Below are 13,517 nucleotides of genomic sequence, written 5' to 3' on the forward strand. Positions count from 1 at the left end.
GGGCAGCCAAATGCAGAAGCGCTGGTGTACCGTGCACTGAGTGCATAATAACGAGCCCCGCGTGGCACAAAATTATTCTGTAGTCCCCACTGCGGCACGACTCATATTCAGATTGCGGTTTCGGCGCGTGAAACCGAAGGACCTAATTTAATTTAATTGTTTTAAAGTAAGCTGCGGGCCTGCTCCTCGAAGTAGAAAACTTTCGACAGACGAAGGGGCCAACATTGAATCGACTACAACCCGCAAATATAGGCACTTAACTCCCGCCGTGGTGGGATCCGTCTCTATGGACTCCTGCTGCTCAAGGCAAGGTCGATGGTGCGATGGCTGGCCGCGGCGTTCGTATTTCAAATGACGAATGCAAAAAATGAAAATTTTTTTTGTGTACTTAGATTTAGGTGCACATTGCAGGAAGGGGGGTGGTAGAAGTCAGTCCCGAATCCTCCGCCTTCTCATAGCACAGCGGTTACATTAGGTAGTCAAACACCGCAATTTGATTTTGATTTCTCGCATCATTTGGTTCCTCCAACGCCACTATTGAAAAATAGTTACTTTGGCCTAAAACTAGACTGATAGTGGACTTATAGTGTTCAAAGGCAGTTAAGTTTACTTGGACAAAGCGCAATATCTTGAATACTAACCGACAGAGACAGTACTTCACTGAAATTCGGGCACCCTTTCTGGCATTAGTCATCGATATTATGCACGATGTACCGAACAGATTGGACATTTAGCCTACTTAGCTTCGGGATAACAATTCATATATTTTCATTTCGTCTTCTGGCCACATTATGTTACGGGGCGGCTTCACAATTTGTTCCTGCTCTTTCACTCACAGACTTTCTTCCACTTCAGTGGAGGGTACCGAACCTAGGCGGGGGGCATTTTATTTCCCACTAAGTCTATTTTAGATAACATACTTCATAAAGATGCGGCAAAACCGGTTAAACTACAGGAAACTTATTGGAGTAAGGAGCGCCTGTAATTTTAGAGTAAGCGTGATTCTTTAAAATTAAATGAATAATGAAATTATTATGAAAAATAACTTGCCGCAGGTGGGAACCGAACCCACAAATCTGCGAAATGCGAATATTGTGGGTTTGGTTCCCACCTGCGGGAAATTGTTTTTTGATCCACTTTAATTTGCATTAACTTATCGTTTCTTTATTTCATTTATTAAGCACGAGTAGTTTCCCCTATGTTGTCCTTGGTGTCAGTGTTTGTTGGCTTCTTATGATATGACTACTGAAAATCGGGCACCTCGGTTAACCCCCTTTCTTTTCGTTTATATATATATATATATATATATATATATATATATATATATATATATGTATATATATATATCATGTCATTGTGTGTTGGCTTATTATGAATTGACTAATAGAGTCGGGCGCCACGGTTTCCGTTCTTATCGTTCATATCTCTAATTTCAGACAGACTGTTCTGTAAGTCTGGTATGCGAGTAGTTTAGATAGACGAAGCACACATCATACGAAAAAGGCATGTTGCTTGCGTTTCGGCAGTGGCATAGCCGAAACGTAAGCAAGTAAACGTGCCTTTTTCGTATGTGTTCTCATTTTTTTCCAAGGTGTCTCACTCTTGCCCGCTGTCCCCCCCCCCGCACGCACACACACACACGCACACACATACACGCACGCATACGTAAGCACGCACACGCACGAACATATATTATTTTCTTTATGTACACGCTCTTTTAAGCTTTCCTCTCATACATACGAGTTAAAATGAGAAGCATGTATAGCATACCTGAAGCTGGCTAGGTGACCATTTGACACCGCCCTGTTTCAAAGCGGATGCCGATAAATCCTCATCATCCTCATCATGGTGGCTCACTAGATAGCGCGGTCTTTAGATGCGGCTTGAATACTTGTAATACCCTTCAAAATTGTCTGATGGAATCCTAAGACTGGTAAATAACTAACGAAGTTGTAAGGAAACGTTCAAGTGTATGTAAAGGTGCTAGTGAATCTCAAGGGTATCGGGCCTCGGCTGCCGATGTTCTCCGCGAGTCCTCCGAGCTGTGATACAACGGGCTCGAAACATCGCCGGAATCATCTTAGGGACCCTGGACTGAGGGTTCCTCCCACACTGCTCTCGCCATTCATATATTACTAATAAAGATGTTTTACTCTCTCCACGAATACAGAGCGGGAGTTTAAATAGATCCGCTAAAGATTGTTTGACCTACCCAGGCACGCTAGAAAAACAAAAGGCCTGCAGCTTTAACGTTGCCGATGAACGCGCATTGGACATCGCAAGAAATTATTGCGTGTTTGTATGCTGGCGTCAAAAGTCCTTTGTGCCAGCTGGCAGCGCATGGTGCATAGGTACTTACCGGCCAGTAGTTCGAGGCTGTGATTGTCGAACGCAGTGGACACTGGGAGCTCCAATATGCTCGGTGAAAGTCAAGCTTCTTCCAGAAGCCTGGAAATGTATGAAATGCGCTCTTCGTAGTTCATGTCTTGTGTCTTCGGTGCTAAGCGGTCGACGACCTGGAAAGCGAGAGAATGGAGTCAAGAAACGAAGGCTTCAAGCGTTATTTAAAAATATTCGCCACATTAGTGCGCCGTATGCTCTCTTGCCGAAAAGGTGTATTGAACGATGGACAGTTTTTCGAGTTGCGTGATTGATGCCGAGAAATGCCCCTTACACTAGAGGGTGACGCCGATGAGAGCGGAAACGAATGAAGGCCGAGTTTAGTTCACCATACAAAGCTTTACGGGCAGCTTCTTTACTGGGCACTTCTTTCGCACGTGTTCATCAAAGTTAGATACTGAGACTGGACATCTAAATTACCCTTAGTATTCTTGAAGGCTGAAACTGATCTTGCTGGAGACAGCTACCTTAGCGCTTGTCCATGCGTGCGGACAAGCTGAATAAATCAATACTAAAAAAAGATACTGTTTAACTTTACTAATAAAATAAGCTTCGACGGCAGAAAATGAGCAATTCCTGCCGTTGCACGAGGCTTGGGGAAGCAGGAAGAAACAACACAATAACGAAAAAAATCAAGTGAGGGATGATTACGCCGTGGACTTCTCCCGTCAGGTCTCCCTGACCTCATGGATTTTGACTGTGTTTACTCGAGTATAGCTAGACGTTCGAAGATGAGGTAGGATTTAGAAACAAGCTGAAGGACCAGGAGACTCAACGTATTCATCTGAAGAACGTTTACTGCACATAAATGGCAGAAAGCGGTAACGAGAATACGCTTTGTAACCTGTCATGTAACACTGCCACTCCCGGGTGCTGATTTCGCAGCAAGAAAAGAAATCTTGACCGGCCCGTTCTCCAGCAGTAATCGACATTAAAAGAAATGCAATTAGATTTTTGAAAACTATTTCATGCCCTGAAAGCTATTTAGTATTGCTTTACAGGGTGTTTTTGAAGGCGCACGTATCCCGCCCAAGGTTCGCCTATGCTTGGGATGGTAATCTGTAAGATTTAATAAAGAAAAATTGGCTACGTAGTGCTCGTGGTAGCGAAAGATTATTGTACTGCTCACAACCGTAAAGGAACGTTTGTCTTGTACATCATCTGAACTAGTTGCAGATTTAGCATGTTGTGCGACTGTCAAATTTGAAATCTTTCTGAATTCGGAGCTGACTTCACGTTGCATTACGTTGTTCAATACGGCCACTACTACTGCTGGCTACATAGTTTGCTGGGGACAAACATTTCGTCGATCGCGTGCCTCCCCCCAATATGTTTCTATATTAAATTGTTTCGGCAATCAGGCCTACTTGAGTGGACTTAAAGAAACTCTAAAGGAAAAATATAGAGTAGAGCTAGTTTGATGGATAGAGATCATGTAATTGTTTTCCATGGGCCAATGTGTCGCTTTGTTGTGCAGAGAATTGGTGGTCCCCAATTTAAACTACTGGCGCCAAAACAGGCGACTTGAGTAAATCGCCAGATCGCAGCCTTCTATGGTGGTCTTTGTGAGTTGTCCCGTGCAGGCGTCACAGGAGAGGTACCACAGCTCAGAACCGGTGCCACCATTCCGATTTCTCATTTTTGCCTTTTTTCGCTTACGAAACCTCTGCTTTCGCTACGAATGACGACGAATTTATTGCTAGAGAAGCTAATCTTTCAATCTACCCCTACCTAATATTTTCCTACAGTGTCCCTTTTAAAACACCAATGCTCAATTGAAGCTCACGCGAGAGTACTTGCTCCAACGCTGCATTTTAACGAGGTTCCGATAGACGTCCAAAAACCGCACATACGCGGGGAAAAAGAGGAGGCACTCTCCGCGAGGCTTCAGGAGCCTGGCCACGTTCTTCAGCGCCTTCGCTTGGTCTCGCACCCAGGTGCCAGTGTGAAACGAGTACACCCTGTCGAACAGACCGTGCTCGTCGATGAACTCGGCCACGTCCGTGTCCTTCCCCATGTCCAACTTCATGAACTCAAGCCTGTCGTGATGACAGTAACGAGCAGCATGCTCCACCATGTCGGCCGACACGTCGACGGCGACGATGCGCCGGCACGGCAGGCATCGATGAAGCAGCTCCCCTCGTGTCAGGTCTCCGATACCGCAGCCAACGTTGAGGAACTGCTGCGTCTCGTCCGGTTCATCTGGGGACACTCTCTGGCAAAAGTCCAGCATCCACCTGGTTTGCCGCCTCGGGAGCCGCTTGTCTCCTTCGAATTGATGCGGCTTGAAGGTGACGACGTTGCGGGTTCCACCTTGCGACACGAATGGAAAGAAGCAGAGGCGGGGTTCTTAACGAGCTCTCCTTGCGTCTGTCGTGGTGTTTAGTTTATTTTTGTTTTCTTTTACATAGCGGCGCTGCTGCAGAGCAAAGTTAGGTCGCGTGTCTGACTATAGGTCGCAGTGACAGGATTATGATGAAAGGAAAATGCAGAAGCGTACGCGTCGTGTGACCTAGCCGCGCATTAAAGAACCCGACGTTGTCCAAATTAATAAGAAGCCCCCCCCCCTCCCAACTATAATGTCACTGAGATCATTCGGCGCAGCTTAAGGACGGTAAATTAAAATAAATTACGTTTATTGATATAAAAGGCGCTTTAAATGAGAACACTGAGAGACTTAACATTGGTGAACGATCATATTGATCCTACAGATTCATACAAATTCACAGGAAAGGTAATATTCGAGTACGACGAAAAGTATGCGGCCTTTCGCGATTCGGTTTTCACAAAAGTGAAAAAGGGTACATGGGATTTAGAAAACCGTATTTTATTGGCAGAACAGCTACATTTCTCGCCCCCAGGCGCCGCTTCAGCTGTGTCAGTTGTGCATGTAGCGGGACGCTGCGTAGCGCTTGCTATCCGTGGCAAATGTAGCCACTCAAACAATAAAATTGTGCTCCCGTGAAGAAATTAGATCTATTGTTTTCCTCGGCTTTTTTCTCAAAAGTTTAGCTTTCTACTGCCTAGACTTTTCGATAACCCTTTTTCGGATGCCCTTGTACTTCTGTCTGTCTGGCGGAAAAGGGTTAGTTGAAGCGAACGAAATAATGGCCAATTTCTCAATTGTGGTTCTTATGCCCACACCTAAGATCGGCTATTCCTGGCGACGACACAACTTTTAAGGTAGTTTTGCGCTTTAGTGTGCCTTCTTTGTTCAAAACCTTGTGGCATGGATTATTATTTCGTTTAAATTGAATTACAATCCGGGCTATCCAGGCTTTTTGATGAGCACATAATCAGCCTTGAACAAGTAAAGTCAAACTACATAACGTCATGTGGACGCAATGCGATATATTTAAGGAGTCAGAAGTCAATGGCAAAACGTTTATAAGATCGCCATCGACGTCAAAGCTACCCGATGCTATAAAGGAAGTACCTGCAGATTCCTCAGGAGTTGCCAGTGGAACACAATATAACTGAAGGATAAAAGGTCTTGCCATTGGAAGATCATGGCTCCCTCGCCCACATTTCCGGTGACGTGCCTGCCCTTCATCGTCAACCACGGCTTCAGGTGCATGTAGACCAGCTAGCCGTAGCTAGACGCACGTACTGAGCGCCTTCGTAAAGTCTCTGTGTCAGCTACAGTGGGTTTTTCTGTGTGAGGATCCGGCGCGCACTTTTGCATTTCGTTCCGTTGTTTTGCGCTTTTTGCGTGATTACACATATGATGCACAAGAAGCTTCAGACAAGCGAATTGATCAGCCTTAGTGTAAACATGTGAAACTTCATATGGCATGGAAAGTTTCCGGGGCCCAGGGATCATTCCTATTCGCGAGAGTCTTTTCCTGTGAAGTACTTCCCCCGTCAGTGGAACCTAGGAGGCTGGCAATAAGCTAATAAGTTAGGCAGAGATCCTCGAGGCAGAGGTCGTTTAAGCTGAGACTAGGCTTGAGCAGCGCTCAAGGCAAGTAATGGTGAATACAAGAAGGGCGTCAAGGAAGGAATAGGATGCACAAATTAGCCATATTGTTGTTCACCTTTCCTTTTGTACGTTTTCCCAACCTTTAGATATTACATTTTCTTCGTCACGGCAAAAACCTTTCATCCGTATATTCTCCAGTGTGCCGAGCGTGGAACTATCGATCATTATTTATATGTGTCTCCTGTGCAAGTATTATAAAAATAATGTTACTTCCCTAAGCGGAAAACATCGGTGATGTGCGTAGCATTATATGGCGGTCAGCGGGGTGCAGAATGTGTTATGTGGGATAATGGTGTGTGAGCGAGGCGCGGGGGCGTCAGGCTGATGTGCTATGCGTCACTTATTTATATATACATGCTGAGGATGAGCAGAGATGTGCACATATTTGCATTACCGAACATATACGCTCCGCTCCACACCGACCGCCATATGACGCAATGAACATCTTCGGCCGCTCCAGCTCAGGGAGGCTCCCCTTAATTTGGAAAATCCCCGGCGCGGCAGAACAAACGCGTTAATGCCGTCATATGCAGTGGAGAGGGGATGGTTGCGCTTGTATATGCGTCATTAATCGAAGAGCGGAGCATCCGGTCCTTTTGGGTCCTCTTTAGGCAGCTACCATCCTCACTGGTGGGTTGTTTACAGGGGTGTCCCGCACTGCTTGCAATCACCTATTTACTATAGGCTTAGGTATTTCTGGCTTAGGTTTAGTGCTTGCTTTCTATTATGCGGAACGGCGAAATCAGAAGGGATCGTATAATCTCTTTCACCGGCGCGTGTATTGTTATCGCGGACAATGGGTCGTTTGTCACCGTACTCCGCATGGCAACTATCAACCGCGCACACCAGGGGCCTAAACTGCGCATGCTCGCCCCGTATTGGGAAGTGGGTTTTCTGGCTTCACACGAAAGTTTCCGACGTAACACGCGCATAATGCTATGAAATAAAAATATTTTTCATGTAGGTGCTATACAGTGCAATTCTGTGAAACAGGGCCGCACAGCATACTTCCCACGAGCAGATTATCTGCGGCCCAGGGCCTATTTGGATCTTCATCTTGTGCTGGTGCTGCAACCGAAGGATGGTGATATGAAAAAAAGAAACAGGTGATTTTTCAGCGAAAAACAATCTACATGAACCATGGGCGCCATCCGTTACGTTAAAGCAATAAGGTTGTGAAAGGATAGGATTGCTCATTGGGAAAAAAATACTAAGAATAAAATGTGAGCACCGAACCTGTTCGCCAAGTTACCAGTGACAAGTTTACATTACTGGTGCAGCGTTCTTATTTCAACCAAAGACGCACCTTCCCGATATATTCCGAATGAAATATCGCTTATGGTAGCGCCGGAGGACAGCAGCTTTTGTTTGGTGTAGTCAGGTTACCTTTCCACGCGACGAGTGTTAGCTCACATTTCGGCACATTGTAGTCACACGTTGCAGCTGAAACGCTTCTCTGGGCTAGTAATTGCAAGATAAATCGAGAACAAGCCTTCTTCGTCCCGTGAGCTTCCCTGACTTCATTGACGCGGCGCTTGAGGAAACCTCCACAAGCCACAAGGAACATGTTCAAAAACGACCAGTAAATGAGAACGCTTTCGACGAAAAGAGGTTTAGTTGAGCATAGTGTTCAATTTTTCGTTTGTTGTAGACAATAATATGATTCAACCACTTCCTTGCAGTGCGGCATGCATGTGACTTCGTGCGCCGGAATAATGGTGCATATATAATAACTTCCAAGTTCCATTTCAATAGGAGCGATGCAATGTGCAATGTATTGTGCAAAGGTCTCAAAAGGAAATAGCAGAATCTCAAACTTTACGGAACAGCATTTCTGGTAGTAGTTGTTTGGTTTCGCCTGAACAGGATCAAACATTGGCTGTGTGCGGCCTTGTTCTTCTTTTACTTTTCTTTAATGTCATGGTTCAATATGGGAACCTTTGGCTTCCTCAGGAAAAGTACGTAACATTTAGATGGCCTACTGGTTATACTGGGTAAAAAATACTTCTTCAGGTGCTTATCCTGGCCTCCGCCCGTACACGATCAGTCTGTGGCCCAATCACTCCGTCTCTAGCTCACTACCTGGTTTTTAAGGGGAAGCTACCTGGGGCAATATCGTCGGTGTTTGACATTGCGCTTGACAATGAGATTCACTCTTGAGATACCTCTGTGATTTGATTGGCTGCGATAAGGTTGAGTCTGCCCAAGAAAGAACTCGACTGAATGTGGGGGCACGGTTGGGGCCCAGTAAATGTAGATCGCTAAGTACCGATGCATTTTTCAACGATAACGGAAGTTAGGCAACGCTGCTGCTATTCAAAGCACCACGAAGGTTTCCTTTCACAAGCTCTTCTTTTTTTTTCGATAGCGAAGCTTTCAGCGTGCGTTGGGTCTGCATGTGTTGAACGTGCAGGTTGTTTGCACAATTTTTCTTTCCTCTCCGAACCTTTATACTTGTGAAACCTTTAAAGCATTTTTTCGTTTTTGGAGCTTAGGATTTGGAAGACTATGTTTCTTTCTTTCTTTCTTATTTCTTTCTGCCTTAGCGTGCGCATTGTACTGGGCACATACGGGTTTTTTGAATTCTGCCCCTTCCCCTCCTGTGCCCCGCTTACCCCAGTTCCCTTGTCAGGATACAGTCCTGCAGGCAACGAGGGTCCGGATATGATCGAGACACCATACGACGAAAAAAAAGAGATATGCCGATATTTTTCGCAACGTCGCCACAGTGAACGATTTTTTATTTACGAAGCAATGTGCACTTGTTAACAGGGTGCGTACATCCCTGTTCTATCGAGCTATGCTCATCCTTGGCAGTTTGCGCGTTTCCTTCGTTTTTGTGTTTTTTTTTCGCGTATTAAGCGGACTGTAAGCAATAGCCTCCATACGTGTACCGTCTTTATTTGTGTGTAAGGCGTAGTTGTTCGAAAAAAATACACTAAATTGACGTGGGCATCAGGCTGGCATACGAAACAAATCCCACAATAGTGACAAGCTAATATCTGTGCCAATAAAATTTTCTTTAATTCGACCCAGTCCACTAATCAGTGGAGCTGAATGAGGTCCGGTAGGTTTGTACCCACTCCATCAGATCATTACAGGGTATCACATATTTAAAGCCCAGTGTTAGGCTGCAATGCACGGCCTGCAAGGCATTTAAGAAATGCAGTGTCTGAGATGTTGTAGAGGGTACGACTGACGAGATTCTGCGAGTGACTGATCGTGATAAGGAAGGCTCGGCGATCGACGGTAACTTGTCGTTCGTTGTTTTTCATTATAATTGATACTGATAATCACACGCCTACTTTGTTTATCTTTTTTTTCGGTTACATTTTTTCAAAGGCTAATCACTGTTACAAAGCTATCATTCGGTGCAAGCACACCTCCACTTGCCCGCACTTTCTCCAACGCGATTGAAAATTTTATTGTGAATGAATCTTGTCTAATCGGAGTGCGTGCGCGAGGCAAGTAGCGCTGTACGTCCCTGAGCGTATGCGAGGACCAGCGAGTACGCTGGTGGTCGCGTACGTAATCCAGCCATTACGCTTGATCACGTTGTGCTTCGAGTGCTGGGCATAAGTTTGCCCAATGGGTCGCTACTACGAACTTGTCACTACTCCTACCATTTATCATTGATATGAACAAGGATACCACGATGCGTGATGCCCAGTCTACGCAGCTCGGATACAATAAATTTTCCTTCGCCAACTGAGACCCAATCGCCTTTACTTTCCCTGTTTACTCGTGGAACTTTTATTTTAAGAATCAAGGGCACTGCTTTCATGACTGGCAAAAGTATAAAAATCAGGGCGCGTGTTAAAAGTTCTTCTATCACTAAAGTTGCTGGTACCTTGTCTTGCATTGCTTACAGAGTTGTTCCTCGGAATCTTGTGATTGCCCACAAACAGATGTCACGAAACAAAACACTGACAGCCTCATGCCTTTTATGCCTGTGATGCGGAACCTTCTTGCACGGAGATATTAGAAGTGCGAAATAATTACAAAAGCTCGTTTTCGTGCATAGCGTTCGCCGCCAGCGTTTCCCGGTGAACACTAGGTTACATCAGCTGCATTTGCCGGAAAGCTTGAGTAGCAGTCAGAGATCTTTGAATGTTATCGCGTTCAACTCTTAAAAGGTGAAGCTTCAGCATCCTTCAAATTTTGCTTTAAACATTGACAGATGGGCTTCACGAGCTTTATCTCGTCTAGAGACCCATTGTGAATCCATTTTCTGCGAAAAGAAAGCGTTGGACAAGTAAGGTACAAGCATAGTTGTTAGGCGTACTCATAATGAAAAAAATTTCAGTCGCGGAGTCTCTAATATGTTTTCGATCTCATATTTGGGCTTGCGAACTTGGTGTCTGCGCGGTGAACCTCTGTTTCTGCTCGTGTGCTTTGTCCCAAGGGGAAGCTTCGTTCGGGCCGCCATGATGTGCGAGTTAAACTTACCCGCATTTCCGGTGGCGACCTGCGGAGTACCATGAGGAACAGCTGAAGTCCTGGTTCTCTGAAACTGCAACTGGGCGATGCATTTAACACACGGTCGCAATGAAGTAATTGCGTATGTCTTTTATATGTGTTGTCTATGTGGCTCCTAGCAGCTATATCTTTATTAATTGGAAAAAATGCAATTGGAATTGGAATTGGGGTTGTCTGAAAAGACCAATCAAATCCTCCCCGCATTCATAGGAGGTCACTTTTGTTTGCTTGAAAAACGAATAACATTGCCTGCACTTAGCGGCTTCTCTTATCTAATTGGCTCACAAGAGACGAGGAGAATGCTCAAGTGGAGAGGGATTCGATGGGGCCGAGCCACTGCACTAAATATCGATAACCGGATGAAGAGGGTGGTGCCGGCGTATGCGATAGGTCCGCTTTCTCTTCCTTAGCTTGTGGTGGCTCGTCGACAATCGCGGCAGCATGCAACGGAAGCTTAGGAATGACGCTAAAACGGATCCTCAGCAAAGAAGAGTTGGCAGAACGAGGTCGTAAACGTGCCGAAAGTTATTGAAAACGCTACATTGCCACGCAGAAAGTTTTATTGCGCGCAAATAAACCCATGCTCTCTGGCAGGGGTGAGTAGCCAGTGCTGGAGCGATCGCGGCAGCCATCTTTTATTCCTTTCGGAAAAGGGCAGCCTGCGGCTATTCAGAAGAAAATTCAGTTTTGTTCGGCATATTAATGCATCTTTAACGCGTACGCGTCACTTTGATGCGGTAAGTTCTTGCCGTTTTGTGACGTCGCGTGATAGGCAGGCGAAGTGGGTGCAGCCCGAGAACATTTTGCCATAGCCGAGGGCTAATGACAAAAAAGGTATCGACTATTTTTTTTGTTCAATCAAATTATGCATAATTAGTGTGTACACGTCATATAAGATGGGGAGCTATCGCGGTTTTCGCGACGTCGCGTGACAGACAGGTGAAGGGGGGGGGGGGTTTCAAAAAAGTTTTCGTCCAATCGCGGCGGGCTGATTGCAGAATTGGAATAGAAAAATTTGGAATAGTCTTACGTTAAAGCTCCCCTTGTTTACATAAAAATTTGTCATCTCTTTTTTCTTTTTTTACCTAACCTTACAGTCAATGCATTGGCTACAATGAAATTAGTGCCGTTATCCCTGTATATATTCTTGTAAAGTTGCGTTCTTCAGGCCCTTAATTGTGTGTTTTACTTATTTCGGAATGTGTATCTCATACTGCTGCCTTACTTGGAGTATTTGTTTAGTAATGCAGAAGTACTCTGTTCGTAACTAGAATAAGAATCAGTCTTCATATTTCTGCATCATATCTTTGCACCACATGCTCGATGGTGCCACTGACAACAAACCTTGTGGGTCTCAGGAGCTTGTCGAGCTACGGCTCTTCTTCCCGAGGTCCTCTGCTCTTTGAAGCAGGAAATAAAATGAAATGAAATGAAATGTGTGCTCTTCCCTTTTCATGTTTAACAATTCTTCCATGCTCAAACCCTTCCACTTCCAAGTAGTGACCGACTCAAAGGCAGCCTACAGAAGCTTCCGCAGGGGGGTAATCTCCTCCGCGAACCGAGCCATTCAAGCCAAGCACAAGCCTCCGGGAAGAGCCATAGAGCTCGTGTGGGTCCCGGCTCACTCGCAGGTAGCAGGCGACACCATCGCCGACTACCATGCCCGAGAAATGTCAATCCGGGACGAGCACGAGCCGGAAGAGCTACCGCACTCGGTTACCAGCTTTCGGGACATTACCCGGATGTACCGAGAGGAAAGGTGCAGACTGCCAGAACCGCTCCCCAAGCTGACCAGGCAACAACAGACGATCCAGCGTCGGGCGCAGGCGGGATCGCTTGCGCATCCCGTACTGATGTACCCTGCGGAATACGATATGCTCTGTCCTTTTTGCAGACGAGAAAAGGGCACCCTGCCGCACGTCTTGGCAGAGTGCACAGAACTCAAGACCCCCCCTCCTCCCCTTCCCACCAACACCCCCAATCCCCAACCCCTTGAGCGATGGGAGACCTTGTTATCCAGCCCCGCCCTACCGATTCAGCTCGCACTGACGGACAGGTGCCAGGAGCTGCTGGAAACATATGGGTCCCGTAACTAGGGAACCATCCCATCTGGTGCCTGCGGGCACCACCGATTTATTTCGGGCCCAGTAAATGTTGCTTCATCATCATCATCATCCAAGTTCCTGCTCATCTACAATGTGTTTATTTGACTAGGGTGCCCGTTAATAAATTCTTTTCTTTAAAGGAAACTGCCGATTCATTCGCAAGCACGACGCTTGGCAGCCCTGCCCTTTTTGTTCTACTAATTACAGCACACGTAACGTAGGCAATATTTCAGATGCGTTCTATTAATAAAGCACTGTCCAATACAGTGCTGACTGATTCTCCAGAATATAAGAACCTGCTAATTTCCTGGTGAATTTTACAACACAAGGATGCTTCAAGCCTCCGTCACAGAACTACGTTGCCGCATTTTCTCCCACAACTTTACTTGCACAGGTCTGATACCCTCCACGCTATGTTATTTTGGAAATGAGAAAGAAACAATTGATCACTTCCTTCAGTCTTGTCCCCACTTCAGTGCGGCAAGAAAAACAACAGTGAAGCTACCTTCCTGAAGACTTGGCCTGGTCTTCGCAGAACCCATTATTCTTTC

General features: G+C 45.7%; 1 protein-coding gene across 1 annotated transcript; it reads right to left on the reverse strand.

The window, feature by feature from the left end:
* Positions 1-4,171: 4,171 nt before the first annotated feature.
* LOC142563252 (juvenile hormone acid O-methyltransferase-like) lies at positions 4,172-4,633 on the reverse strand. Its single transcript, XM_075673804.1, has one exon. The coding sequence runs from the start codon at positions 4,631-4,633 to the stop codon at positions 4,172-4,174; it is 462 nt and encodes a 153-aa protein (XP_075529919.1).
* Positions 4,634-13,517: the final 8,884 nt, after the last annotated feature.

Source organism: Dermacentor variabilis, chromosome 11, assembly GCF_050947875.1.
Source record: "Dermacentor variabilis isolate Ectoservices chromosome 11, ASM5094787v1, whole genome shotgun sequence".
Taxonomy (NCBI): Eukaryota; Metazoa; Arthropoda; class Arachnida; order Ixodida; family Ixodidae; genus Dermacentor; species Dermacentor variabilis.